The sequence below is a fragment of the Pelecanus crispus genome, chromosome 11, assembly GCF_030463565.1.
Source record: "Pelecanus crispus isolate bPelCri1 chromosome 11, bPelCri1.pri, whole genome shotgun sequence".
NCBI classification, from domain to species: domain Eukaryota; kingdom Metazoa; phylum Chordata; class Aves; order Pelecaniformes; family Pelecanidae; genus Pelecanus; species Pelecanus crispus.
In genome coordinates this window covers 27,981,340-28,007,765 of record NC_134653.1, presented here as the reverse complement: position 1 = coordinate 28,007,765, position 26,426 = coordinate 27,981,340, and the positions used below count along the sequence as shown (strand labels likewise).

The following is a 26,426-nucleotide window of genomic DNA, read 5'->3' as shown; positions in this document are numbered from 1 at the left end:
ATGAACAAGCTGCAGAGGCTGGTAAAAAACATCCATTTTACTATTATTGTTGACAGATCATTTTTTTAAATTTTAATTTTATAAGGTTGTGTAAGTACTATCAGGTTCTTGTAGAAGAATTTGTCTAACTCATCACAGTCCTAGGGATAAAGCTGACAGACTAATGGCTCTCCTGGCAGCTGCATGCCACCACAGTGGCTGGGACAATAGTGCAGAAGCCTGGTGTTAAGGAAGGTTTGGGAAGGTCACCCTGTAAATACAGCTCAGTTCTGAGCACAGAACTGTCTGGAGGCTCCTGAAGGGAGAAGCAAACCATTTTCCTTTAGCTCATGGCCGCAAAAGAGCTCTGTGATACAGGACCTGATAGGGTATGTACTCTATAATGAAAACAGGAAAATGAGCAGGAGGAGTGTTACATCCCTAGGCACTGTGATTAAAAAATAAATGTGCTATTATAGGGAGAGGAAATCTCTCTCACTTGGAGAACTAGAATAACTTGGAAGAGCAGAGATATCAGGTGCACAATCCTTAGATCAGGTCTCAGTAACAAGACAGGGTACCGCTGTAGCCAAGGAAAGTACAAGCAAAACTTACCTGCTTCTACCTGGCACAGGAGAGAGCTCAACCTCTTCTTGCTGCAGGGTGGGAACAGTCAGGCTTCATTTCTGTCCTGTCTCAGGCTGGTATGGAAGTTATTTACAAGAAAAGGCTTTGAGGAAAGGAAAAATCTAAGCTTATTTGAATATGTGTTTTTAGAGCTATTGCGAGACTAGGCAAAACTTTCCTTTTCTTTGGTAGATGGCTCTGTAAGAAGAAAATGATCAGGTAGAGCAGAAAGAGCCCCCTAGCTTTGGGTCAGTAGGGTCATGTTCATGTAGCAAAACACAATCTAGCCTCAGGTGCCCTGCACTAGCTGGCAAACAGAGCGTGGGCTCTTCATGTCACCCACAAAGTTGTCCCACTGGGAGGGGTTTGCAAGCAGGGGGCTGGCAAAAGCCATCCTGGCCCTGGGCCACCTAGAACATTATGCAGGAGGTGTCAGACTAAAGGCCAGGGGCCTCCAGCAAGCTCAGACTGGTCTTGAGACATGGGACAGTGCTCCCAGTCCAAGGACACCATCAGGGCACAGCTTGCCAGTCACAGGTTCTCAAATACCAATAGGGAAACCAAAGGCACAGGCACAAAATAGGTGTGAACTGACAAGGATGGGGGGACGACACAAAGAGTGACAAGCCAACAGGGTGGTGTGGCTGCAACAAGGAAGGGATGTTCACTGATGGTGAGGTGAACATGGAGACACGATGCTGCTGACACTCAGCTGCGCTCCTCTGCAGAAGCTGTAGGTCAATTTGCAGGCAAAGTCACACAGGAAAGTGTCCAGGCAATAGTGGCAAGAATGACCTGAGGCTTACAAACATGACAGAGGAGGAAAGATCAACAAAACTGTTTTGAAAGTTTCTACACAGTGTCCCTGGCTCTGCACAGTTAGCCCCAGTGTTGTTCTGATGTGGGACACCCATTTATACTATAACATTCAGGGCATCCTACTGCAAGGGGAAAAGAGATGCATGTTTTTTGCTTGCAAGCCTGCCAGTGAGCTCTCAGTTCCCATACTGTGTCAGCCAGGACAGCTTGTTCTACACCCTTCAGAAACGCAAGAGACCTCACTTTTATACCAACACCCTGATCCCATGATGCTGCATGAAGTAGCCCCATTCACCTGCCTGTGCTTCCAAAGGCATAGCAGTGGTGTTAGATGGCAATATAAGCAATGGGCAATATTGATGAAAATGTGACCTCAAGGAGACCAGAACACAGCACAGGACCCACTGTCTGCAATATATTTCACCCATATCATAATAGTGAAAATGTAGAACATATTCTGGCTGAATATGCAATTATAGACTGCTAAACACAAGAACGTGTAGGAACAACCGTCTAATGAGAAAGTTCAGGAGAGAAACAGTTTGCTCTGTAAATGTGTGAAGCAGCATAGGAAAGGCACTCTATTTTAAACTAAAATATGTGTCATTACCATGAAAAGGCAGAAGAAATAGCATGCCAATGAATCAGAAATGCACTAGATATAAACAGCCATGAGAAAATCCCCCACACCACAGAGAAGCTCCATCTAATAGAGCTTAGCTAGAAATGAGACAGAAGTCATTAAACCTTGGCAATGCCTCTTGAATAATTCGTCATGTGAGTACAGGTTTTTGTAATTAATTTAATTAATTGAAGCAATAACACCAGTCTCTACCAGTATTTACTGGTTTTGCACTGACTTTTTGTAAGCATACACATTAAATATTAAACCAAAGACACTTGCAGGCCTTTGCACCAAAGCAGTCCCAAATTCTTTGTGAATGGCAATGAATTATTAAGACTATTCTGCAGTAGAGGGAGATACTTTAAAAATCTGGGGGGTTTTCATGTCTTTGGCACTTCCCATTTTACGACAACATTTGTAGCCTGTTCTAGTCTCACTTCATACCACTCAAGTGTAAATGGACCAAATGTCTGTTAAGCCATTTTATTCTGTGCAAGGAAGCCACCCATTTTCTATCCATCTTCTTCAGCTTCAGAGCAAGATCCTGATTCTGACAATATGTGCTGCTGGGATTGGAGGCACTTTCCAATGTGGTTACAACATCTCTATCATCAATGCTCCAACTTCAGTAAGTACTGCTAGTCTGAGAGCCTCCTCCTGGGACAGACACTTCCTTAGTGTCCTCAGTCTGGCCATAAACAGTGGCCTGCCACTGAAAATATGCAGTCTGCTAATACTGAGGGTGAGAAGGGAAGGGTGTGTTGTTCCCTCTGTATAATTCACATCTGAGGTACAGGACCTTGTTGTCGAGAGCCACCCTTGAGCAGCACCTAGTGTCACAAGATTTTATGCAAAAGCCTTGATTCAACTGCTTTAGCAAATCTAATTCTAAAATTTTCCAACCTGCATCCTTTGAAATTGACTTTTGCCCTTAAATTCAAAGTTGGACCCATGAAATACATTTTTAAATTATCCAAGATAGCTACATGCAGATACAAACCAAGTACAACTTTTCAATAGCGACAGTTTTACACCCTTAACCCTCTGTTCAAAACACATCTAAGAACTGGAGGCCATTTTCAACCAAAGGTTTGAAGGCATGAACGCAGAATAAACAGATATATTAATAAGGAAGCTTTTACATTTCTTAGTGTCCTTCATCTGTATGTCGTGGTTATGCAGCACGGTCCTTCCCTCTCAGTGCATCCAGACATTCATGAACAAAACCTGGCTGGAGCACACAGGTGTCTGTTCTTGTGGAGAGCAATGTGATACTGCTGCTGTGGTCTTTCACTCTCTCTGCATACCCTCTCAGGACTCACTGGGGTTGTTGTTGCTGGTCCCATGGCTGTCAGGTTGGGAGCATAAGAGGGTGCTGGATTTTAATTTAAGCTTTGCAGCTTCCATTAGTCCAAGAGGAGTTATGAGCCCTATAGCACAATACTCACTGTAGTTAAAAATCATTAAAACATGTTTCCTATCACAGATCAGTCTGCCATTAGCATTCTGAGCTGGCAGGGAGAAACTACCTGATATGGCAGTATTTCATGTCTCAAAACCCAATGGGGAACAGTTCTTTTCCCCACATTACCTTCTCATCATATTCTGACCCAGCTGAAGTGCTACAAGGGTTTCAGCTCAACTCCGTATCACAGTAACCACCTACATAATCACCGTCATTTCTGTGCCCAGTTTTCTGCCATCCTTTTAAATAGGAAATCATGATGGAACAGACCAAGGATTTTTCTTCAAAATGAACTGTGGGAATTGGTAGGAACAACACTGGAAAAAGAGAGGGTGCTTGCAAAGAGCAGTTGTTGCATCCCAGGTCCTCATGTCTCACAGGCTGTATCCACCTTTTTGACTGAAATATTTCAGGAGGTATTTGTTAAATCTCCATAGTTGCTTTTTTTCCCCTAAACTTGAGTCTCTGAAAAATATCTGTCTCTCCTCACCTATCTTTCATACACAGGTCTACCCCCAGTTCTCTTCAGAAAAAAAAAAACTGTTAGTGTTACTAACATAATCTAATAGGAAGTTAGATTTTGCCTCCCTCTCTCTTGACCCCAAAATTTTTCTCTATGTGCTATCACTTTGGTTTGTTCCTCTTATATGACAAAGCCTGCTTATGGTTTGGGGTGGGGCTGGAGGACTGTCTCCCATGGCTCACTTGTTTCATGGTTGTGAAGATCTGGAAAGAATATGGCTTCCTTATCCAATGAAAAGTTTAGAGATTTCACCTTGTACTGCTTTGGAATAAAATCATATCCCATCATGAATAAGAGAGAAAAAGACTGACTTCTGAAGAGTAGATATGGCAGTGAGTTAGGACTAGAGAGAATTACTGGCTATTATGGATCGATAGATCTCTTTTTTTCCCCTGGTTTTGGACAGAAATTCCTCCTGGAACACATGAAAACTTTCTGACAAAAGTTTCATAAGGATTGTATTATTATATGAAAAATGCCTGTTTCAACAAATTAGCATTTTCAGACCAAGACGCACATGACTTACTGATGGCATACTCCTCTCCATTCAAATGGGAAACGGTGTGTGAGTGCAAGAGCCATGAATCCGAGTGAGGACCTCATGAAGCTTTCGGTGTGTCCGAAGTCAGCATGGCAGGGACACCCTGCGGTCATGGTGGTAGTTGGAGATGACCCTAATTGCATCAGCCATGCAGATTATCTGTCAATGCTGATTCCTGTTTTCATAACAAGACACCAAAACAGCTGATCTGCCATCTGCACATGGACACCTCATGTAGGGCTTTGGGTAACCAAGATGTTCTGTGGTGGAGCTGTGCAGCCCACCTTGAGCTTCCAGGCATGGCTAGTTGAATCTGCCATGTGAAATGTTTTATCTGATAAGTAAACCTGACACACATGTGCTCACAGCTGTGTCTTTTCTCTCTGAAGGAAGATGTCCCTGCTGCTGAATAATATCTTTGTGATCATAGCAGCCGCAGTCTTGTCAGGATTCAGCTGAATAGCAAAATCCTTTGAAATGATTATGCTCAGCAGAATTTTTTCTGGCGTGAATGCAGGTATGGTAACATGAGAAACATAATAGGACAAACATGATAACAAGTATCAATTAGAAGTAGAAGATATTTAATGATCCAAGGCATTAAACCAATTCATCTTCTAGTCTGACCACACATACGTATATGTATGAGGAAGTTGTATATACAGGTTTTACATTTTGCTTTTAAGGACTTTTTTTAAAGCATACACAGGCATTTTTTTGTCATACATGTGAGTATCTGTGTGCACTCCACACACTGGGAGGGAAGCCCTGGGAGAAACTGAGCTGAAAATCGATCCTTATCTGCTTTTAAGAATGTTATCAGTCACTCATCAGCATGAGCACCAACTTTAAAGTTTTTGTAGAAGTTCATCCCAGGAAATAATGATTGACCCAAGTGACTTAAAATATGATCTTCCCCCCAAAATGGGGGACTAGAGTGAAGCATCACTTATAACCTTGGATTTGGTGCTGAAAAGACCATAGGACTGAGGTCCTGTCAGGTTTCAGTTTCATTATCTACTACTACTTACGAGTATGGAAATGTATGTTTAGTAGTGTATACAATGAATATGAGGGAGATTAAAGGTTTGGGTAAAGCACTGGTAGATCAGTCATCACATGGCCTGTAACAGAAGAGTCCAGCTGGCAAAATTGAGAGGTGTCTGACTGCATTTGTCCTCGTCTCCTCTGTCTACAAGCTGAGGTCAGCATTTGTATGCCTTGCCCAGGTGTAAGCATGAATATTCGGCCCATGTATCTGGTGGAAAGTGCCCCAGCGAAGCTCAGAGGAGCTGTGGCCTTGACTTCTGCATCATTTACAGCCCTGGGGTTGGTGCTGGGGCAGCTTGTTGGACTCTGGTAATGTAGAGCAAGAAGCCCCGTTTATACTCATTAAATCTTTCTTCTCCTTCCCCCACCTCCTTCCCCCCCTGGCCTTTACCACTCCTCTCTTTTCTTTCTTTTCCACTGCCCCTATCCAGCAGAGGATGCTGGGCTCTTGCCAGGTTGTAAAATGTACTGTGCAAATCATGGTGGTTTTTTTTTTTTTCCTCTAGGGAGCTATTAGAAGGAGAGCAAAGCTGGCCATTCCTTTTAGCTAGCAATGTGGTGTCTGCCCTAATCCAGCTCAAGGCTCTGCCTTGGTTCCCTGAAAGTCCCAGATACCTCTTGATTGACCATGGAGATAAAGAATCCTGCATCTGGTGAGTTTAAGGTGACTATCAGCCTCTCACTGAGCACGTGACATCTACTGACTGGGCAGATAAACAGAAAGAAGGTTGATTGCATATTCTTAACATACAAACCAGCATGTTCAGTCCAAAGTAGATTGAAATGTAGACTTCTTTCCAACACTAATATTCTGTTCACTGACTCTACCAGCCTCCTTAAATGAATATAACAGCTTTAAGCCCAATACCATGGCTATGTCACTAGTCCCATGGATAATGTTTTTCTAAACCAGAGGACCATATTTGGTCTGTGCAAAACATGCGGTGCCATCAATGTTTGCAATTGCATTAGCTGCTGGACCCTTATATACTGCCCAGGTGGTGGCTAGGTATGTATTTGTATGAACAACCACAGTAATTCTGAATGCAGATGAATGTATACTTTTTTGCATCCTGCTTTTCTGCACAGAGTTGGGCCCTGACCTTTTTGAGAATGGTGCCACAACTTTTACGTGTAGGAAGTGTCATATCAAATTCCAAATACGATCATAGAATCATAGAATCATAGAATTGTTTAAGTTGGAAAAGACCTTTAAGATCATCAAGTCCAACCATTAACCTAACACTACCAAGTCCACCACTAAACCAATTAAGGGTAGAGTAATTAATTTCATGTTTCCTGGCTTGGTGGCTGGATTATTTTTTAGTGAAAGTAAAACTAGGAATCATTAAGGTTGGAAAGGACCTCCAAGATCATCAGTCCAGCCATCAACCCAACACCACCATGCCTACTAAACCATGTCCCAAAGTGCCATGTCTACACATTTTTTGAACACCTCCGGGGATGGTGACTCCACCACCTCTCTGGGCAGCCTGGTCCAATGCTTGACTACCCTTTCCATGAAGAAATTTTTCCTAATGTCCAATCTAAACCTCCCCTGGCACAGCTTGAGGCCATTTCCTCTCATCCTATTGCTTGTTACTTGGGAGAAGAGACCAACACCCACCTCACTACAACCTCCTTTCAAGTAGTTGTAGAGAGCAGTAAGGTCTCCCCTCAGCCTCCTCTTCTCTAAACAATCCCAGTTTCCTCAGATGCTCCTCTTAAGGCTTGTTCTCTAAACCCTTCACCAGCTTTGTTGCCCTTCTCTAGACACACTCCAGCACCTCAATGTTCTTCTTGTACTGAGAAGCCCAAAACTGGACACAGTATTTGAGGTGCGGCCTCATTAGTGCCGAGTACGAGGGGACGATCACTTCCCTGCTCCTGCCGGCCACACTATTCCTGATACAAGCCAGGATGCTGTTGGTCTTCTTGGCCACCTGGGCACACTGCTGGCTCATGTTCAGCTGGCTGTCAACCAACACGCCCAGGTCCTTTTCGGCCAGGCAGCTTTCCAGCCACTCTTCCCGAAGCCTGTAGTGTTGCATGGGATTGTTGTGACCAAAGTGCAGGACCTGGCACTTAGCCTTTTCGAAGCTCATACAGTTGGCCTCGGCCCATCAATCCAGCCTGTCCAGATCCCTCTGCAGGGCCTTCCTACCCTTGAGCAGATCGGCACTCCCACCCAATTTGGTGTCATCTACAAACTTACTGAAGGCACGCTCAATCCTTTCATCCAGATCATTGATAAAGATATTAAACAAGACTGGCCCCAAAACTGAGCCCTGGGGAACACTGCTTGTGACCGGTCACCAACTAGATTTAAATCCATTCACCACAACTCTCTGGGCTTGGCCATCCAGCTAGGTTTTTTACCCAGCGAAGAGTACACCTGCATAAGCATGAGCCGCCAGCTTCCCTAGGAGAATGCTGTGGGAGATAGCGTCAAAGGCTTTACTGAACTTCAGGTAGATGACATCCACAGCCTTTCCCTCATCCACTAGGCAGGCCACCAGGTCATAGAAGGAGATCAGGTTGGTCAAGCAGGACCTGCCTTTCATGAACCCATGCTGGCTGGGCCTGATCAGGGGCCCTGCACATGCCTGTTGAGCATACTCAAGATGAACTGCTCCATAATCTTCCCTGGTACCAAGATCAGGCTGACAGGCCTGTACTTCTCCAGATCCTCCTTCTGGCCCTTCTTGTAGATGGGTATCACATTGGCAAGCCTCCAGTTGTCTGGGACCTCCCCTGTTAACCAGGACTGCTGGTAGATGATGGAGAGTGGATTCACAATGGCAAATATGTTTTGTAACTATGAAGTGAAGTAAATTCTGACTGAGAAACTCATGACTAAATCTGAAGCCAATTCATATTAAGGGATTTTCTTAGATTTGTATCATACAAATCCCTATATAAAGAGCATCTGGAATTAGTTTCCAAGAAATACATGCTGTGTACTAAGACCACCTTGATTGCCTGCATTTCCCAGGGAAGTAACTTGAGATCTGAGTTAGAAGCATGGCTGCTGAAATGGCACTGGTTGGAAATATTGTTTGTCAAACAATGGTGAGGGATATACAGTCCCTTTCCCCCAGATCTTTCAAGTGGCTGCACTGCAACTGGCCATCTCTGTGAAGGTAACACCATGATCACACAGTCTGTCCTACAGCTTTCTGCAGCCACCACTTGCTGCTCAATCCTTCACCCTGAAGAGCAGGCAAACTGAAGGTAAAGTTCAGGGGATAAGAGGTTCCCTTGTCCTTGCAGCACTGCAGAAGCTCAGAGGCAACAGTGACCTCAGTGCAGAGCTGGAAGAGATGCTGGCTGAACAGGCTGCCGTTAAAGGTCAGAGAATGAAGAACCCTTGGGAGCTGTTCCAAAATCCAGCTTTAAGGTGGCAGCTGATCAGTATCGTTGTGCTGATCAGTGCCATGCAGCTCTGCAGGACTTATTCGGTAAGCAGCCTGGCAGCCACAGCTATCAGCGGCAGCACTGTATTGCAAGACACGTGTGCAAGCTCTTGGGTTTAACATTCCTACTGCAGGAGAAGAAGGAATAGTGGTCTGCTCTGCCTGTGAAGATCTTCACACCTCAGATGCTTGGTTCCCAGAGTACACATGTGCATTATGGCAAGATTCAGAGGGACTCTGTCAAAATAGCCCGTATGACAGCACATTAGTCATTCTCTGCATGGTCCTTCAGGAAAAACAATGGGATGTATTTTCAGACATCTTCCTTTACTGCTTTCTCCTCTCTTCTCTCCCCAGCTGTGTTTTTATGCAGCTTAGGTGTTCCAAGAGGCTGGAATTCCTCAGGACAAAATCCCATATGACCACATCTGTCACTTGTGTGAGACTCTCAATGCACTCTGCTGACATGCAGACTCTGTTGACAGTGAGGAGGCTGTTAATTACAAATTTTGTATTTACATTGCCTTTCATGCCAAGGAAACCCTTTATGCACAGGAGTCAGGCAGTCTCTCAGCACTCATGTTGAGACAGGTTAACGCAGAAGTATTTTGTCAGACACTGCATCGTCATCACTGTCTGAAATCTCTAACAAGTGTAACTCTTGCTTCATGTCAATATGGATAGTGGCAGAGTTTAGGCTGCAGCTGGGACATTCTCATCTCCCCTGAACACCCTTCTTGCCTGACACCTGCCAGCAGACCCTTTCCTTTGACTTTTCTTTTTTTTGCTAAGAAGTGGACAACATCCTTGAAGTGGTTGTAGAGCAAACTAGGCACAGACTATTGAAATGGGAAGAGGGAGCAGGCGGGAAATATAAACACAAGTTAAATATCTTGCTTTATTTCACTGTGTTACTTTGTGCGGAACATGATAATAGACTACGCTGGTCAGAAGCCACTGCTCCTGGGGGGATATGTCTTCATGTCAGGATGGGCCGTTGTCTTCATGGCCGCTCTGACCCAGCAGGTAACAAACTTTACTTAATTATTTAAGCGGAATGGAGTTGGGCTTTGCCTTTTATATGACTGGAGTGTTTAGTGGTGGCAAATAAGTGTAAGTACCGTCACTGGCTTTCTGTTGGTCTCTGTGGCTATAGATTCAGATTAGCTGGATGCCTTATCTCAGCATGGCCTGCCTTTTTGCCTATACCCTAAGCTTTGGAGTTGGATCAGGTCAGTTCCCGCAGTGTTTTCACTGAAACTTTTGGGTACTGCAGGGGCTTGGAGATGTGTGCAAGCAGCTTATGGAAACTCTCAGACCCTCTTTAGCCACAGCACACTCAAAGGAATGAGGTGATTTCTGCCAGCAGTTTTCAGCTGTTTCATGGGGGCTTGCATGCCCCTGGTAAGTCAGTGTTATGCAGGGACAGTCTGTGCCATTCTCTGTGTTATTTCTCCTTACAGCCATCTTGTGATGGCACTTGGAGCTGATTTTTGTCTTAAATGGGCAACAAGGTTTTGATTTGCCACCCAATCCTTTAGGGCTATAGACCAGCATTTCTAATGCTTCACTTTAACCCTAGAGATTGACAGCTACGTCATCTGATGATTATTTACTTGCATATACCTGGAAGCACAATTTCCACATCTATTTGTTAGCCTACTAACATACATTTTCTTGGCAGAATCCATTAGTTTCTGTGGCTGGGGGCAGTACACAGGCTCTGTTTGTGCAGACATTTGCTCGGTGTGTGAGTAGATGTGAGGCTTTTTTCACTTACATGAGTTTGCAGGAAGGCAGGTAAAAAAAAAACCAAGCTGCCAGTGTCACATGTGACATGAGTTGGCAGAAATTTCTTGTCCCAGTCCCTACAGCACCATAGGGTTGAATTAATTATAAGCCATTCTCACAGTTGGGTCCTAGTGAGAATAATGTGGATTACAAAACCTTTCCCGGCAGTTCATTCTAACATGAGAGAGTATGAATAATTAGCCAGTCCTTAACATTTAACCTAAAAATTCCCCACTGCAGTTAATCTCTATTACGGTTTGTTCTGGCATTGTTGACTAGTGAGAATAATTTACTGAATAATAATTTACTGTTCTCATACACTTCATGTTGAGTTTGCTTGTTAGTATGTGTTTTCTTGTTTTTAATATAATGTCAACAGTATTATTAACTTTCTTGCCATTTCTTTTTCCAGCTGGTGTAACAGTTCTGCCCACAGAGGTTTTTGATCAAATGTCCTGGCCAGCTACTTATATGATCTGTGGCTCTCTGCTCTGGTTCAACCTATTTCTGGTCAGAACAGCCTTTCCATTCATTGTGGTGGGTTCCCAAGGCAAAGCAATCACCTGCAGCTCTTTAGTGTTTTACACAAAAAAGGGGGTCTGATAGTGACCATGAAAAGAGACAGTGCCTGGAATATCGCAAGCTGCAGACACATAGCAAGATAGCACTGCCATGAAAAGTGCCTTTATGAGGAAAGTGGTCAAATATCCTCTAAACCAAACTTCCTCCATGTTGCCTATGGTGATTTCTGATGTGAGGCTGGAAGCAGATTGAGGCATAGATGACCGATATTCCTCCTCTGTCCTCAGCTGACAACAGCTGGGACTAGGGATGTGATGTAATTCCCCTTGGCCAGACACTAGCATCATTCCCTAGGGTGAAAGGAGGTTGTAGTGAGGTGGGTGTTGGTCTCTTCTCCCAAGTAGTTAGAGATAGGATGAGAGGAAATGGCCTCAAGCTGTGCCAGGGGAGGTTTAGATTGGATATTAGGAAAAATTTCTTCACAGAAAGGGTAGTCAAGCATTGGATCAGGCTTCCCAGAGAGGTGGTGGAGTCACCATCCCTGGAAGTGTTCAAAAAATGGGTAGACATGGCACTTTGGGACATGGTTTAGTGGGCATGGTGGTGTTGGGTTGATGGTTGGACTGATGATCTTAGAGGTCCTTTCCAATCTTAACAACTCCTAGTTTTTACTTTCATTAAAAAATAATCCAGCCACCAAGCCAGGAAACATGAAATTGCTACTCTACCCTTAATTGGTTTAGTGGTGGACGTGGCAGTGCTAGGTTAATGGTTGGACTTGATGATCTTAAAGGTCTTTTCCAACCTAAACGATTCTATGATTCTATGATTCCTGAAGCAAAAGGGAGCAGAACTCCACAATATTCAATCCTGACTTATTTCCTACTGTGGGTCCCCATTCTATACAATTATATATAGAAAGACAGAAAAAGACATTTTGAGATACTCTTCTTGCTATGTCAAATCTCCCAAACTATGCTGGGGAGCTGTTGCATGCAGGCATGTGACGCCCTGACCAAGGCACCCAGAAATACTCCCCGAGAGAAGTTAGTCCATGCAGGAACAGGGATTAGTGGCCTGTTTGTCATCGTACAGAACATCACCAACACTGTCTTGTTTTATTCCTCCTCCTCAGAAAAGTCTAGCACATTTCTGCTACGTCCCATTCCTTGTGATCTTGCATCTGCACTGCACTCTACTTTGGGTTTTTCCTTCCTGAGACAAAGGGAAGGTCCTTCCAGAAAATTTTGGAGGAGTTCAAGAAACACAACTTCAAAGCTTAGACCGATGCAGGTTTTTATAAAGGCCCTGAAGAGATCAAATCCACCATGTTGTAGCAGAAGAAAGCAGGATGGTATCTTGGGGAAATTCAGCAGTAGCTATTTTCTCTTGGAGGGTCACAAAGAGAGAAGTAGGGTTAAGGACAATATATTACTCTTAGATTCTTAAGTTCATCTTGAAAAGATATACTTGAACGGATAGGTCCCAACAGAAGTTTAATAATCTGTTTTCAGTTTTTAGTGCTAAGTAATGGATACGTATTTTAGAATCCATGTTAGAGAGTGACAGAATGATGCTTTAGTCTTTTATCATCAAACAACACCATGCAATGCTTCAGCAAATTTCTTCTGAATTTCTTCTATATTTCTCCTCCACCCAAACAGTAACTTCCATCTCAGAAGCCTTTCTTTCCCTGCCCCTGAATCTGGGCTCTCTAACACAGAAATTAATATGATTAAGTTCTATTTTCAGACACCAAATGAAATTCTCAGTACCTTGTCTTGGTGCTCCCATTGTTTTGTTATTAAGTGATTTCAAATAGACCCCTACTTGTTGAGCAGTAGTGAGCAGTTAATTATTTTCAGCTATAAAAACATGTGACAGATGGATTAGGAAGAAAAATTCTAGTACTTCCTAAGTGGCTTGTTATACAACTGACTTTTGGGCATTGTTTTGCAGACTATTTATTCTGGACTGTTTTTCTTCATGGCTTGTTTGTTGTCTTCCAGTCCTATGTTGTAAAGCACAAGTAATTCTCTAGTCCGGTTTGTAGTGCTCTCATGGATGCTGCTGGTGCATCTTGCAGGGTTTTATACTTGCACTCTGCTACGGTTAGTGTGGTGAGGAGCTCTTATGGCAGCAGTTTATTTTGGATGTGGAGATTTAGATCACAGCAGAACATTCTCTGCTGCATGTTCTTGTTGTCTCCATAGAGCACATTGGAAAAGACCCAGATGTGATACTGATTCTTTTTAGCTTTTAGGTACAGAACAGCGCAACACTCCTCATTTAATATTGCCTTTCATAGGCATTGGGTTGACTGGTGAAGTTTCTTCCAGTTTCTTCTCAAAACCATAATCAAGCCATCTCTTTTCTTTTGGCTTTTTTTCTATGAAGGTCATGGAACCACTGATGGTTGCCGCAAAGAAGAACATACATTTTCAAAATAAGTAGTTAAAGTTTCTTCCGGTATATTTTTTAACTACATTTAAAAAAAATACAGCATTTTTGAATGACAAGGCTATAAACATTTCCAGAGTGTATTACTGTCATTCTGGGCATGAATGGAGCAGCAGATCTATTTCTCAGAAGAGGAGTCTGTGTAAGAACTATGTTTCACTATCTGAGGTTTATAACATAGGAAAAATAAAACTGAACTTTTGTTCATTTGCGGTTGCTATTTTAGAAGTCACTCGTATACAGACATGAGCAAGAGCAGGTATCTCCACTCTTGGACAACACTGAGGTTTTTAAATATGCAGGATTTTGAGACAAGGCAATCAAGAGCAGGACTCCATGGTGCTGGGAACTGCAGAGATAGTTTTTGTTTCTGTAGTTTGGAGAGAGCAGATGGAAACAGTAAAACACACAGTCAAAGCAAAAAAGTGCTGGTACCATCATGATGGTGTAAAAATATTCTGTCATTCCTTTGGTGAGGATCAGAGAAAAGACAGGAGGCATAATTGAAGCAAAGAAGACAAGACAGTAGAGAAAATGCAGGCTGGGAATCAGGGGATGGACTGCAGAGACTGCCTGGGCAGAGGGAGAGGCCTGGCACAAACTGCCAGGATGTACAGGTCAGAGAAGAATTGGTTAAAACTAGGAGAACTCCTCCAATGTCCAGACATTCTCACCTTGGCCACCTTTGTGGCTACTCCCATGAGTTGATATTGTTGTGCCTTTCCCCAGAGCCCTGGAAGGATGGAGGCTGTCTGCACCTGACAGTATAAAACATGCCTGTTCCAAAATGATACACATTTACTTGACTTCCTGAGTTTCAGAGCCAGTCCTGTGAGTATGTGTGTCAGAAATCCTGGCCTGAAATCAGGTGTCTTTAGACTGATTAAGCAAAGACAAACAGTGGTTACATTTTAATTTAAACATTTGACAAGTTGGTTAATTGTTACTGAATTAGAACAACTCCAACTGAAAAAATACAGGACACTTGTTCAGGTCAATTTTCTTATCATGTGAAGTTAAGCACAAATACATCTTGAAAAGTGATCCTCAGAGACTCATAGTTCATATTATTGTTTACAAATCAAATCACCATGCACTGATGGATTGATTAATAACCATCAACACCAGAGAAAAATAGTTACTGCTGCTGTCCTCAAACAGTGCTCCTCTGCACAAGCCACCTCTCACTTCCAGCATAGCTCAGTCCCTGCCTATCCAGTTGGGATTCTTCCAGACACTGAAGACACAAAGCATCCTAGCCTGGGGAACCATCAAGTGCAGCCAATCACCAGAAGAAGGAATTTCCCCCTGAGCTGTTTGAATAACTTGTAAAAGCCTTTTAACAGAACCATCTTGGAGACTGCTGGATAAAGAGGCCCTTTGAGAATTATGCATAAAAGTAAAGATGTAATTTATTTATTTTACAATCAGGATTTAAAACTGACATTCAACTTTCCTAGCATCTACCATATATTATAGGGACACAGACTTGTCAGGCAGTGACCATTACTCTTAAAGTGTCAACTGACCCCATAATTCACGAGTTAAATGCACAGGCTTAGTCAGGCTTGATCAAGTCAGGCTTCAGAAGGCTTTGCTGTGTTGAGGCTCAAAGTAGCAGTCAGGAACTTTCCCTTTAAATGTGATAACTAATTATCCAACCTATGACTAGGGGAGTCCAAGCCAGTCCACTCTAGTTTGTGCCAGTCCCTGGACTTTGGCTTTGATCAGTGCCTTTTTTATTGTCCTTTACTCATCTGCAGCTCTTATTGCCTGTCAGCTGCTGCTGGAGCTTCTCTTCCCTAGTGACCTGGCATGAATGCACAGCTCACCAAAATTATCCCCAGTTTCATCAGTAACCAACACAATAATAACAAACCAAATAGCAAGAACTTCATGACAAACCAAAGGGAGTGTAAACACTGAGAAAGAATGAAATCACATGTTGAAATATTATCTCAGGCTCCTCTTTCTCTATATATAGAGTTACTTTTTCCAAAGTAACCAACGAAAGCATCAGGAAAGACCTAGCCTGCAAGCTGAGATGACCACCTTTGCATGCAAGTTGGTATATGTTTCTCTTTTTTTTCCCCCAAATAGAATTTCTGCATATATATTTTTTTCCTTTCTGCTATTCTATATATTATACCTGTTGTATAAATTAAGTACAGAAAGAAAAGTAAATCTGAATCAGATGTGGTTAAAATAATAGTATGAGGTCATATCTGAGAGATATCAAATATCTTGCAAGGAATTATTTTTAAAAAGCAAAGAAAACTGGATTTAAGAGCACATTTATATTTAATGTCTGATACATAACAGAGGAAGACAAACCAAGGGAGTTCAGAGCAGAACAACAGAAAAAAACCTGCATGATTTAATAGATGGACGAGGGCTGGAAGACTGAAAAAGTCCTCTACAATAAAGGAGTTATGAATAATGAAGTATCTGAAAGATGTAAACACCAAAGGATGGAAAACAATCCTTTGCAGTCAAGGAAGTATAGGAACAGATACCCAGAAAAGATAAAATGAAGATTTTTTTAAAAAGCAATTTTAGGATTAATATTAAGTTTAAAAAAATCTTCCTGAATTTAAAATCTGTTAGACTGGAAAGGTGACCCAAGAGATGCAACAGAAAAATCAAGCAATGGTGTTATAATACAGAATGGAGATGAGACTAAGAAATTTGCTGCAGGTGCAATATAAAATTTGCACTTAGCATAGGGCTTAATGATTTTCTTGCTGATGGGGAGTTTTGTTCTGATGTGAGGCCTTTTTTGTAGCACAGAGGATAGTGGGGATGGCTGGCAGTAGATACTGTGATTCTCGTTTCTTCCTAGTGCTTTGACAAACAGGAGATTTTTGTAATTTAATATATGAATGTGCCAAATACCAAATTTATTTAGAGCTGAGTCCTTTGAAGCCAACAATGTTGCAACATGGATAAATTTCATGCCCATTCAAGCAATGCAATTCATTTCATTAGAAATCAGGTTGTAAATGTTTGGCAGTCATTGTTCAGCGTTGCCTTTGAATATGATCTGTTCTAGAGATAGAAGTGCAACATCATGCCATCATTGCTGGACGGAATATCACTAAGACACTCAGTAACAGAGCAGTGGGAGTGGGAGGGATGGAGTATGCATGTATCGCAGTACTATATTGTGGGGGTATTCTTAAGCCTACTATCAGATACAGTTCTAAGAAAAGGTGAATAAACTATGAAACTAGGAATGCCCTTCAATCCCCATATGTTTACCTAGTCTCAGCCAAGTCACTGAGCAAAACATTCATTTAGGTGAGATAACAAGTGGAAAAGGAGGAGGAGGAGGAAGGACAAATAGATGCAAATCATGCACATAATGCTTTGCCCATTGCACCATGTTCCTGCAACTAGTTACCCTATGATAGTGCAGATTAAGATGCCCAAAGCTGAAGACAGAGGCACTGAAGTGTTTAACTGGGTTCTGGGATACAGCTATGAGCTTTGTCTCTCCTCAAATTTCTCACTGTCCTGTGCTTTAGTAGCTGTGGTCTTCTACTGCACTCTGCGCTGCCTGCTTGGTCTCAGAGGAGGGAGGTGCATGACATTGCTCAAGCTGTAAGAGTTCCTGAAGGTAAAACAGGACATGTCTAGCTTTGTTTGCTGTTTTTATTTCCTGCCAGAAAATGAGCTACAATCTCTTCCTCCTGGCTTTTGTCCTGGGCATTGGTGGAACTTTCCAGTATGGGTTGCAGGTCTCCATTATCAATTCTCCTGCTGAGGTAAGCATGGACAGCTCAAAAAATTGAGCTACCAGCATGGATTTCAATGTTCTCATGCATTCCTGCCTCTATTTGCAATCACTAACTTTTTCCCTTCTGCTCTCAAAACTAGACTTACTGTGGTTTCTTGGTTCTAAGAGTAGCTGCTATTGCTCTTGTGTTTCATTGGATTTTAACTTCTGTCTGGTGTGACAGAATTGGGAAAGGGGAGGATGAGTGATGTCTATAAAGTCAGCCATTTTCCCCTTACTGAGATGGATTGCACACCAGACATTCTCCTCTTTCCAGTGCTCAGAGAGTCCTTTGAACCATGTCCTTGGCCACACACACCAGTCTAAGTGACTGTCTGTAAGGTGAAATAGGACAGGGAAGGACTGTAGCTCTAGAGTTGAGGTCAGCACTGGTACCTGCATCTGGAAAAGGAAAATTAGGGGAGGTGTTTGTCATCCTGAATGGTGCTGAGGACATTGAGCTCATACTATCACTACATTGGGATCCCTCATCAAGAATGAAGGTGCCATGGAGGTTATGAATAGTAGGTCAGAGAGATCCCACACTGGGCCATATCAAGGGACAAATCCTGATCTCACTGAAGTCAGTTGAAGTCAAACCTGGATTTCACCCAAGGTATCAGACAGGATGCAGCAGGTGGACAAGAGAGACAGACAGACAAGTGGGAATGGAGGGGAAGATTTGGTAGCAAAACTATCAGGGTTTAGCACATAAACAAAAGACCAATGTGCCACCCTCTTAGTGGCACTCACTGTTGATATATTTATTCATTGATTTATTCATTGCACCTTGTTGCTAAAACATTAACTCCAGGGATGTTAGTGGCAAAATTCCCTTTGATTACACTGTGGCTAAGATTTCAACCAAGATGTCAATAGAAATGTATCAAAAAGACCAGTAAGTAGGTAAAAGAAGTAAAAAAGATGTGCAGTTATGGAAAACTATGTTGACTGAGTCCATTGCTTTCTCTTTTTCTTTTAAAGTACATCAAAAGTTTCATCCGTGAGACCTGGCTGAAGAGATACGGCTCTTCTCCCAGTGAAGAGATGATCACTTTGATGTGGTCCTTTGTTGTGTCCATTTACAGCATCGGTGGGCTTCTGGGGTCCTTGTCTGCCGCATATTTTTCTGTTAGATTTGGAAGGTAGGAATAATGATTACATTAGTCTTTCTGTTTACACCCACAACTGCAAAAATAAGTGACTGTGTCTTGGGAGAAACACTGCTTTGTAAAGTGGCACTGTGAGCAGCCCAGAGCTGCTTCAGATGAAGGATCAGTTCAGTGAAGAAACAGAATGGCAAAATCTGCCAATGATCGCAAAGAAAATCATACCCTCTCCCTTATAAATTCCAAAGCTAATCCAGGCCAGAGAAATCACATGGGGAGTGCATGCATTTTAAAGTGAATTTCACAGACAACCGCTCAGAAAGCTTGTTCTTCAGTGAGATATTGGGTCCACTAGAGGCATCAAAAGCTTCAACTAGCTTATCAGTCCGTGACAAAGTTTTCTCCTTCCCATTTCCCATTTACTTTACTGCAGCTGATCTCAGAAGCTGGCACAGAGTCTTTAACCATGGTACAATTCAATGCCACTTCTGTCAGGCTGTGAATGACACATGGACAATATTTATGGTCACATTAATTTAAATGAATTCCAGGAAGAAGCCGATGCTGTTCACCAATATCCCTGCTCTGCTGAGTGCAACTCTGATGGGACTCAGCCGGCTGTGTGGATCCTTTGAGATGATCATCGCTGGAAGATTACTTTCTGGACTGTGTGGAGGTAAAGTAGCATTCCTACCTATGGTATTAAATAGTTGGGAGAGCAGTGACTGAGTGTCACAAGAATTTACCAGACTGAGTATACAGATCACAGATTTTTACTACACTCTGCAGAGGGCCTGATGGCTGAATGCATTTTTAACTAAAAAAGAAAACACAAACATAATTAAATTAATCATGTGTGACATCTCCATTTCTCATTCTTTTATCTTTACATCTAATCCATATAAAAGTACTGCCAACTTGTGAAAAAGCCAAAACATGAAATATTTCAGGGAACCATGCTCACTCAATAGAAAGCTGACCACTGTTGTTTTTGTTACTGCTTGTTGTGGCTGATACTGCCTTCCATATTACAGACAAGGGAATGGTTTTCAAGCTGGGCAATTCACATTTCTAGATGCCTCAGAAGGTTACATTCTGCCAGTGTTTTCGATCCCTGAGCAGTTGGATAAAGATAATACTAACCAGAAAAAAAAATTAAGAGAGAGGATAAATATTAATTAATTCACTGAGCAAATGAAATATATAGCATTTGTTAACTTGTTGGTTTCAAGCACAAAATAAGACACATAGCATCCTGAGTAGATATTGAAATATATAATCCGAGATTACAGGGAGCAATAGCAATCCTGTATATGTGGCTGTAGGAAACATTGTAAGAGAAGGCCAGCTTGATGAAGAATGGATTTTCCAGGGGAACATACTTGCTTAGTGAAATGCTTAGCAAAGACGCAAGGCCACGGTACTGGGAACATGCTTCATGTCAGGCAGACACATACCCAGCATGGTTAAAAAAGTATCTCAGAGCCTAACCCTATATGCTTTGCCTGTTACGTTCCCCTCCAAAACACCAGACCTGTGGGAGTTTGAATTGCGCTGACAATCATTTGTCACTGCAGGTTTAGTTCTGAATATCCATCTCATGTACGCTGGGGAATGTGCCCCACGGAAGCTTCGTGGGCTGATTGCCTTAACAGCTTCTACTGCCACTGCCGTTGGAAAGTTTGTAGGATTTGCTCTGGGTCTCAGGTAAGGGGGTCTGAGACCTATTTTATTTCTTCTGTTATTAAAACATACGCATATGTCAATGAAAGCCTATGGTTAGGCAAATCAGTAACTATTTTTAGGCATGTTTTCAGGGTATCCTAGGCAGTCAGACTGAATTAGTTCAGCCCAAATTCCTGCCTTAATTGAATGGGAAACAGAAGTCATACAAAATATTTAATCCTGAAGAACAGCGTTTCTTCCTAGCAAAGATAGATCAAAATACAGATAATTAAACTCTTTAACAGATTTCAATGGGCTTGAAAGAAATCAATCTTTTGTAAGAACTGACCTTTAATTTTTACTTTTTTCTAAGGAGCAGGGAATGTCAGATCCATCCAAACTTTCTTGAAAATACACACAAACTGGCACACCCACCCATGAAACACACATGCAAAACCAGAGATCTATGGAGGATTCATTCCCCCCAGCACAGGCTCCTTCTGCCTGTCCTGTGGCAAAGATGGTCCATCCCGTTCCCAGACACGTGTCGTTCTGGCCATGGTGTTCTCAAAGCTGCAGGAAACTCAGCGGCTGCTATTTGGGACAGTCAGTACCAGGCTGATAACCCGTGGATCCTGTCTTCATTGTAACTTGAGACTCTTTGGATCAGAAGCAGAGGGATCAGCCACTGTGGGTTCTTTCTTCAGCGCTTGTGCAGGGACGCTGTTGGTCCCCGTGGGCCTTTGGCTGTTGCAGATTGCAGTTAGCCCTGCTGCACTCAAAACCGAGCCAACAGGTGGCAACGCTGTGTAATTCGTGTGCTGCAGGCAGCAGCACTCTGTGCTTCCCTTCCGCCTCCTATTGAGATACTAATTTTTCTGGGCTGAGAAATCCTAGAGACTCTGGGTGAGAGCTGCCAGGACACACGCAGCAGGGCCGAGGGACCACCCTGTGTCTGCGTGTGCTCACATGGCCAGCGCACATGGTTGCTCAGCTCTTCTCACTCTGCTGGTTTTGTTTCAGAGAAGTCCTTGGCGTAGATGCTCTCTGGCCTATTCTCATGGCAGCCAACTCGCTTCCTGCCCTCGTTCAGCTTCTCACCCTCCCCTTCTTCCCAGACTCTCCCCGCTACCTGCTCATTGACAAAAAGGACAAGGAGGGGTGCATCAAAGGTAAGGCAATGGGCCACAAAGCATTCATTTTAGCAAAACGTGGAAAATACAGTAAAGCCCCACGTGAGCCCGGAAGTACAGCTGGGAAAAAGACTCTTGGTCTTTTGGCCCTGAAACCACCTTCAGCTTTAATGAAAGACAGCCTCTTCTGTTCCGATATTAGTGCTGTCTTGGCACTAGTATTTCCCTTACCCTCTGCCAGGATCCTCTGAGGGTTGTGATCACACAGAGCTTGTATTTCCATCAATACAGATTCTACCCTGAACAGTCAGCATGTGGTTACGTTACCTTCTGGCTCTGTGTAAGAAAGGGATGCTCTTTACTATCATGCCATATCTGTAAGCATTCCAGTTCTTCAGTAACCCTAACAGCAACTACTGACATAAACAGAGAAACAGCCATTGTGGGTTTTTAACTATCAAAAGAGAGAACTCTTTGTATGGAGACTTTTTGTCTAGACTTTTTTCCTTGTCTGTGTTTTGGCATGTGCACTAGAATTGCACCTTTAGCAGGAGGGTATTCAGGGAAGGATTGGTAAGAATTTAGACACTATTTACATTGAAACACTGTAAGCAGCTATTGGCCAAAGGTGAGATTGTGATTAAGATTTATGGGTAAAAACAGATAGCAATGAACTGGATCTGTGTCTAATCTGAACCCAGATCTCTAGGAAGTTCACACAAGCAAAGAGCCTGAAGCTCAAATAAGACACTCTGCAAGGCAGCAAGTAATCCTCTGAATTCATGTCTGTGATGATGAGCTTGGACCAGGAGTCATCTTCTCTCTCCCTCTCCTTCCAGCTGTGAAGCAGCTCTGGGGAGATGGTGACCATATGGCTGAAATAGATGACATGATGGCAGAACAAGAAGTCATCCGTGGGGAGAAGGCTAAGAGCATTTGTGATCTTTTTCGTGACAAAGCTGTCCGTTGGCAGCTCATCACTCTCTTCCTTGTCTGCTCCTGCATGCAGTTAATTGGCGTCAATGTGGCACGTGTGCTACTTTTCTCTGCTTTCTAGATTGCTTACAGTTTCTTGGCAAAAAGTAAGCTCTGCAATGAGTAGTAAAATGCTGACTGCAACAGTGGCTGTAAGGAGGGGATCTGTTGTTACTGTTTATTATAAACTCTTCCCATGGAAGTTTGGGACCTGGGGTAAGTCGAGAACTGTGTTTTAGCAAGTGTCATCTGAAGGCGTCTCTATAGATTACCCTGTTATGATAAGAGAATGGAAGGGGATAAAATAAAATCTCAAATACAGAACAAGTAAAGAACAGCATAACCTCTTCTGGGTCTCTGAACTCCAGAATGCACTGCCCAAAATTGTTCAGCCATTTCAGTACAAACTGAGTCAGGTTTGTAATGTACACTGACAGTGCATTTCCATACTCTTACCTCTTTGAGTTTCTTTATAAATCCTTTAACTTTGCACTTTCTTGGATTATAGACTATTACCACATCCCAGTAATATATGTGACAGTGACTGATACATACCCTCTAAGATTTTTCTCTGGAAATATCTCTATCTATGTTTCAGTAGATAGTATTGAGTATTGGAATAGTTATTGTATAAAATGAGCTTATAGTAAAAGCATAAAAGTTTCGAAATCTAGATTAATTTTTCAAATTCAGAAAGACTTCAAGATTAATATGACCCCTTTCTACCTCCACTAGTGCAGCAGTAACTATACCACAAAGGACCAGTAGAAATAGAGCATATTAACAGTGGAATTTCTTATGCTTTAGGAGTGCTTACATCCGGAAAAATAGTGATTATCAAAATCACTGCAAAGGCTTAAAGATGATGGAGAAAGATAATTTAAACCATTTGATTAGTATGTACTGCCCGCATTTCTGTATGCTCCTCATCCAAAGTACGAGACGCTAAAACATGTGAAAGATGTCAGATAGAATTATAACCTGTAACATAAGACAAAGGCAGTGCTAAAAGCAAGCAAAAAAAGAGAAAGTGTCTATTTGTTACTGAGTTCAAGACAGAGCTGCTAGTAAAAGCTGTTCTGCACAAATAAGGCTCATGAAAACTTTGAGGATTAGTTACTGAAATCAAGAAGATTTCCTTTTGTTAAAGCCTTATTAGTTATTTGCTGTCAAAAAAGACAGAAGCTAGTGTAAACATGGCCGCATGGGTACAGCCTTCACACATTTCTATTCTTTCCAGGTTTACTTTTATGCATACAATGTCTTTATAAAGGCTGGAATCCCCCCTGCTCAAATCCACTATGTCTCCCTGGGAGTTGGGATCACTGAGATCCTCACCACAGTTCTCTGTGTAAGTGGCTTTTCAGCTGAATTTCATTCTGTTGTAATGCATGGTTCATTTCAATCTTTAGAACTACCATAAAAGGAGCTTCAGGAATGAAACTTCTGCAACAAATCAACCATAGTACTTTGCACTGATCACGCAAAATCATCTCCACACACCCTACAAACATGGGCATTTATATTCAATTTATGGGAGGACAGGAGGAGTCTTTCCCTCAAAATCATGACCCAGCCTGAGCCAGCCTTGGGAGTCCCAGTTCCCCTCTGTAGGAAGGGCAGATGACAGTCCCTATGTCCACTTGTCAGTAGGACTCATGGCTGTAGGATTCATGGCAATTAACAGTGCAAACATTTCCACTTTGCTGTCCTCCCTGGCTATCCTTTGCCTGCAGAGTAGCACTTCAGGCCTCTTCTGCCCAGGCAATGCTCCCTGCACCCTTGCTCGTCCCTACCTTCCCCCCTCTCCTTGCAGTTCCCAGTCCTGCTCAGTACCCTCAGATGCCCTTACTCACCCTCCCAGAGGAGGTACCACATCCCAGTCCCCAACTCTTCAGAGATCCCTTGCCTGGCTGGTGAAGGCAGCTACCAGAGCAGCTCACCAGTGCCTGCCTTTAAGATCTGTCCTTTGGAGATGATAGCATGTCCTCCTGGTTGCAGGCTTTCCTAATTGAGCGTGCAGGGAGGAAGACACTACTGTGGAAAAGCTACGCTGTTATGGCCTTGGCTTTAGGGCTTCTCACAGTCACGCTTTCACTACAGGTAAGACCCCACTTATGCATTAGAGCTGTGTCCCATCTTCATGTTTTAATGTATGGCAGATATCGCTACTATTTCCTGCCCCCCAAATCACTTTTAGGTGAAAGTAGAAGTATTTTGGGGGCTAACCGTCATACTAACAGAGATCTGTTCCCAGACATGTCCATGCAGATTAAAGCCAATAGCTTTATACAACCATGACCACTGCCAAGACTATCTCCTTGTGAAGTTTCTGGAAGTAGAGGAAACAGATGTATGTTTAACATTGACATACTTAGCAGTGATGAATGTTTCTTAATGGAGCTGGGTAGATAAAATTTTAATTTCTGATTTTGTTTGCTTTTCATTTCCTACCATAGGATTCCTTTTCCTGGGTACCATACTGCTCTGTTGCACTCATCTTTATTTTCATCATGAGCTTTGGCATTGGGCCAGGTTGGTATTGTCTACTGGAATGGTTTCATATACTCATTCCTTCCTCACTGCAGCCTTTAGGAGAGGTCCCAGGCATAGCTGTTCCACAGTTAGTGAGAATCCCTATTCCTGATTCAGCGCAGGGGTAGATGTTCCCCTCCATACTGTGGTAGGAGGTAAAACTGCATTTCATGTTGCATTCCTACATGCCTTCCTCCTGGAGAGCCAAGCAGCACCTCAGACACTTCCAACTCAGTTAAAACCATTAACTTATGTGGCAATATGAAGTGTGAGTTACAGAGGCATCTTGCAAAATTTCTAAACTTCCTTTTTTCCCAACATTTTTTTTCAGCTGGAGTATTATGCCCCTTGCCCACAGAAATTTTTATTCAGTCATACAGACCAGCTGCTTATGTTTTTAATGGTGCTACAAATTGGATCCAACTCTTCATCCTTGGACTTTTATTCCCTTTCATTGTGGTAAGCAAAGTAGGGTGTTTTGTTTCAGTTCAGAGGAGGTTAGACCCCGCAGAGCATACTTCTCTTTTTCAATACTTCATGCAAAGGACAGAGCCCAAACTAATTGCAGTTCTGATGACCTCTTTCTTTTTGCCCAGATACCTAGTGAAAGCGTAGCAAAACCACAAAATGCTGCTAACTCTACACACAATTAGAGTGCGGCACTGGCAAACATGGAAGCAGTGACAGAAGCACGAATGCTGTCAGGTGTCATTTGAATGTCATGAGGGGATCCCTTCTTTACCCCCTTGTCCTGTATGTGCATCTCCTTTGGGGTTAATGTGGAAAATGGGCAGTCCCAGAGGTCTCACCCAGCACTAGTAAGTAGCAGGAAACTAAAGTCTTTGCCGTTTTGGACTGTGCAAGGACGAACAGAGCTAACATGCTACGTACTTTCCCCAGTCTAGCTCTGACTGAGAAGGATGGAGCAGAAAGGAAGAGTAACTGAAGCTCAGTACTTCTCTGAATTGTCAAGCAATGACATTCAATGTCTGCTGAGCATACAACATTCCTCCTTAAAACAGGAAAGGAGAATTAGTTCATCTTGCCACTCGGTGCCATTCCCCAGGTGGCCGCAAGCGGGATTTACATCAACTAAGTCCCTGACCAAGTTTTTTAGTAAATACAAAACCAGAAACTCCATATCATAAGAGAAAGAAATCTAGATCAATTTATATGAACAAATTTTGTCTCTTTCTTTTCCTATAGGAAGGTCTTGGTAGTTTCTGTTTCATCATTTTCCTGACATACTGTCTGTCCATGGCTATCTTTGTCTTCCTGGTGATGCCAGAGACCAAAGGAAAGACCATGCTGCAGGTCATGGAGGAGTTCAAGCGCCTGAACTACCGTGGAAAGAAAAGACAGACAGCCCTACAGCAGAGTAACTGTTCAGTGACGGTTGTTACTAGACTTTAA

At 42.7% G+C, this 26,426-nt stretch overlaps 1 protein-coding gene and 1 pseudogene across 1 annotated transcript; both read left to right on the top strand.

The window, feature by feature from the left end:
- On the top strand, nt 1–12,695 carry LOC104033233 (solute carrier family 2, facilitated glucose transporter member 11-like; annotated as a pseudogene).
- A 3,167-nt stretch (nt 12,696–15,862) lies between these two features.
- On the top strand, nt 15,863–26,426 carry LOC104033232 (solute carrier family 2, facilitated glucose transporter member 11). The gene is made up of 12 exons (XM_075719272.1): nt 15,863–15,886; nt 17,487–17,585; nt 18,581–18,741; nt 19,257–19,381; nt 20,283–20,412; nt 21,394–21,542; nt 22,343–22,530; nt 23,719–23,829; nt 24,480–24,581; nt 24,938–25,013; nt 25,345–25,472; nt 26,220–26,426. The coding sequence occupies exons 1-12, from the start codon at nt 15,863–15,865 to the stop codon at nt 26,424–26,426; spliced, it is 1,500 nt and encodes a 499-aa protein (XP_075575387.1).

What these genes read in the sequence shown, in the direction of transcription:
- LOC104033232 (XM_075719272.1), top strand. Translation starts at nt 15,863, where the DNA reads ATGACCACCTTTGCATGCAAGTTG. An exon ending in GGATTTGCTCTGGGTCTCAG is followed by an intron (nt 20,413 to 21,393) that starts GTAAGGGGGTCT and finishes GTTTTGTTTCAG; the next exon opens with AGAAGTCCTTGGCGTAGATG. An exon ending in AGTTAATTGGCGTCAATGTG is followed by an intron (nt 22,531 to 23,718) that starts GCACGTGTGCTA and finishes TATTCTTTCCAG; the next exon opens with GTTTACTTTTATGCATACAA.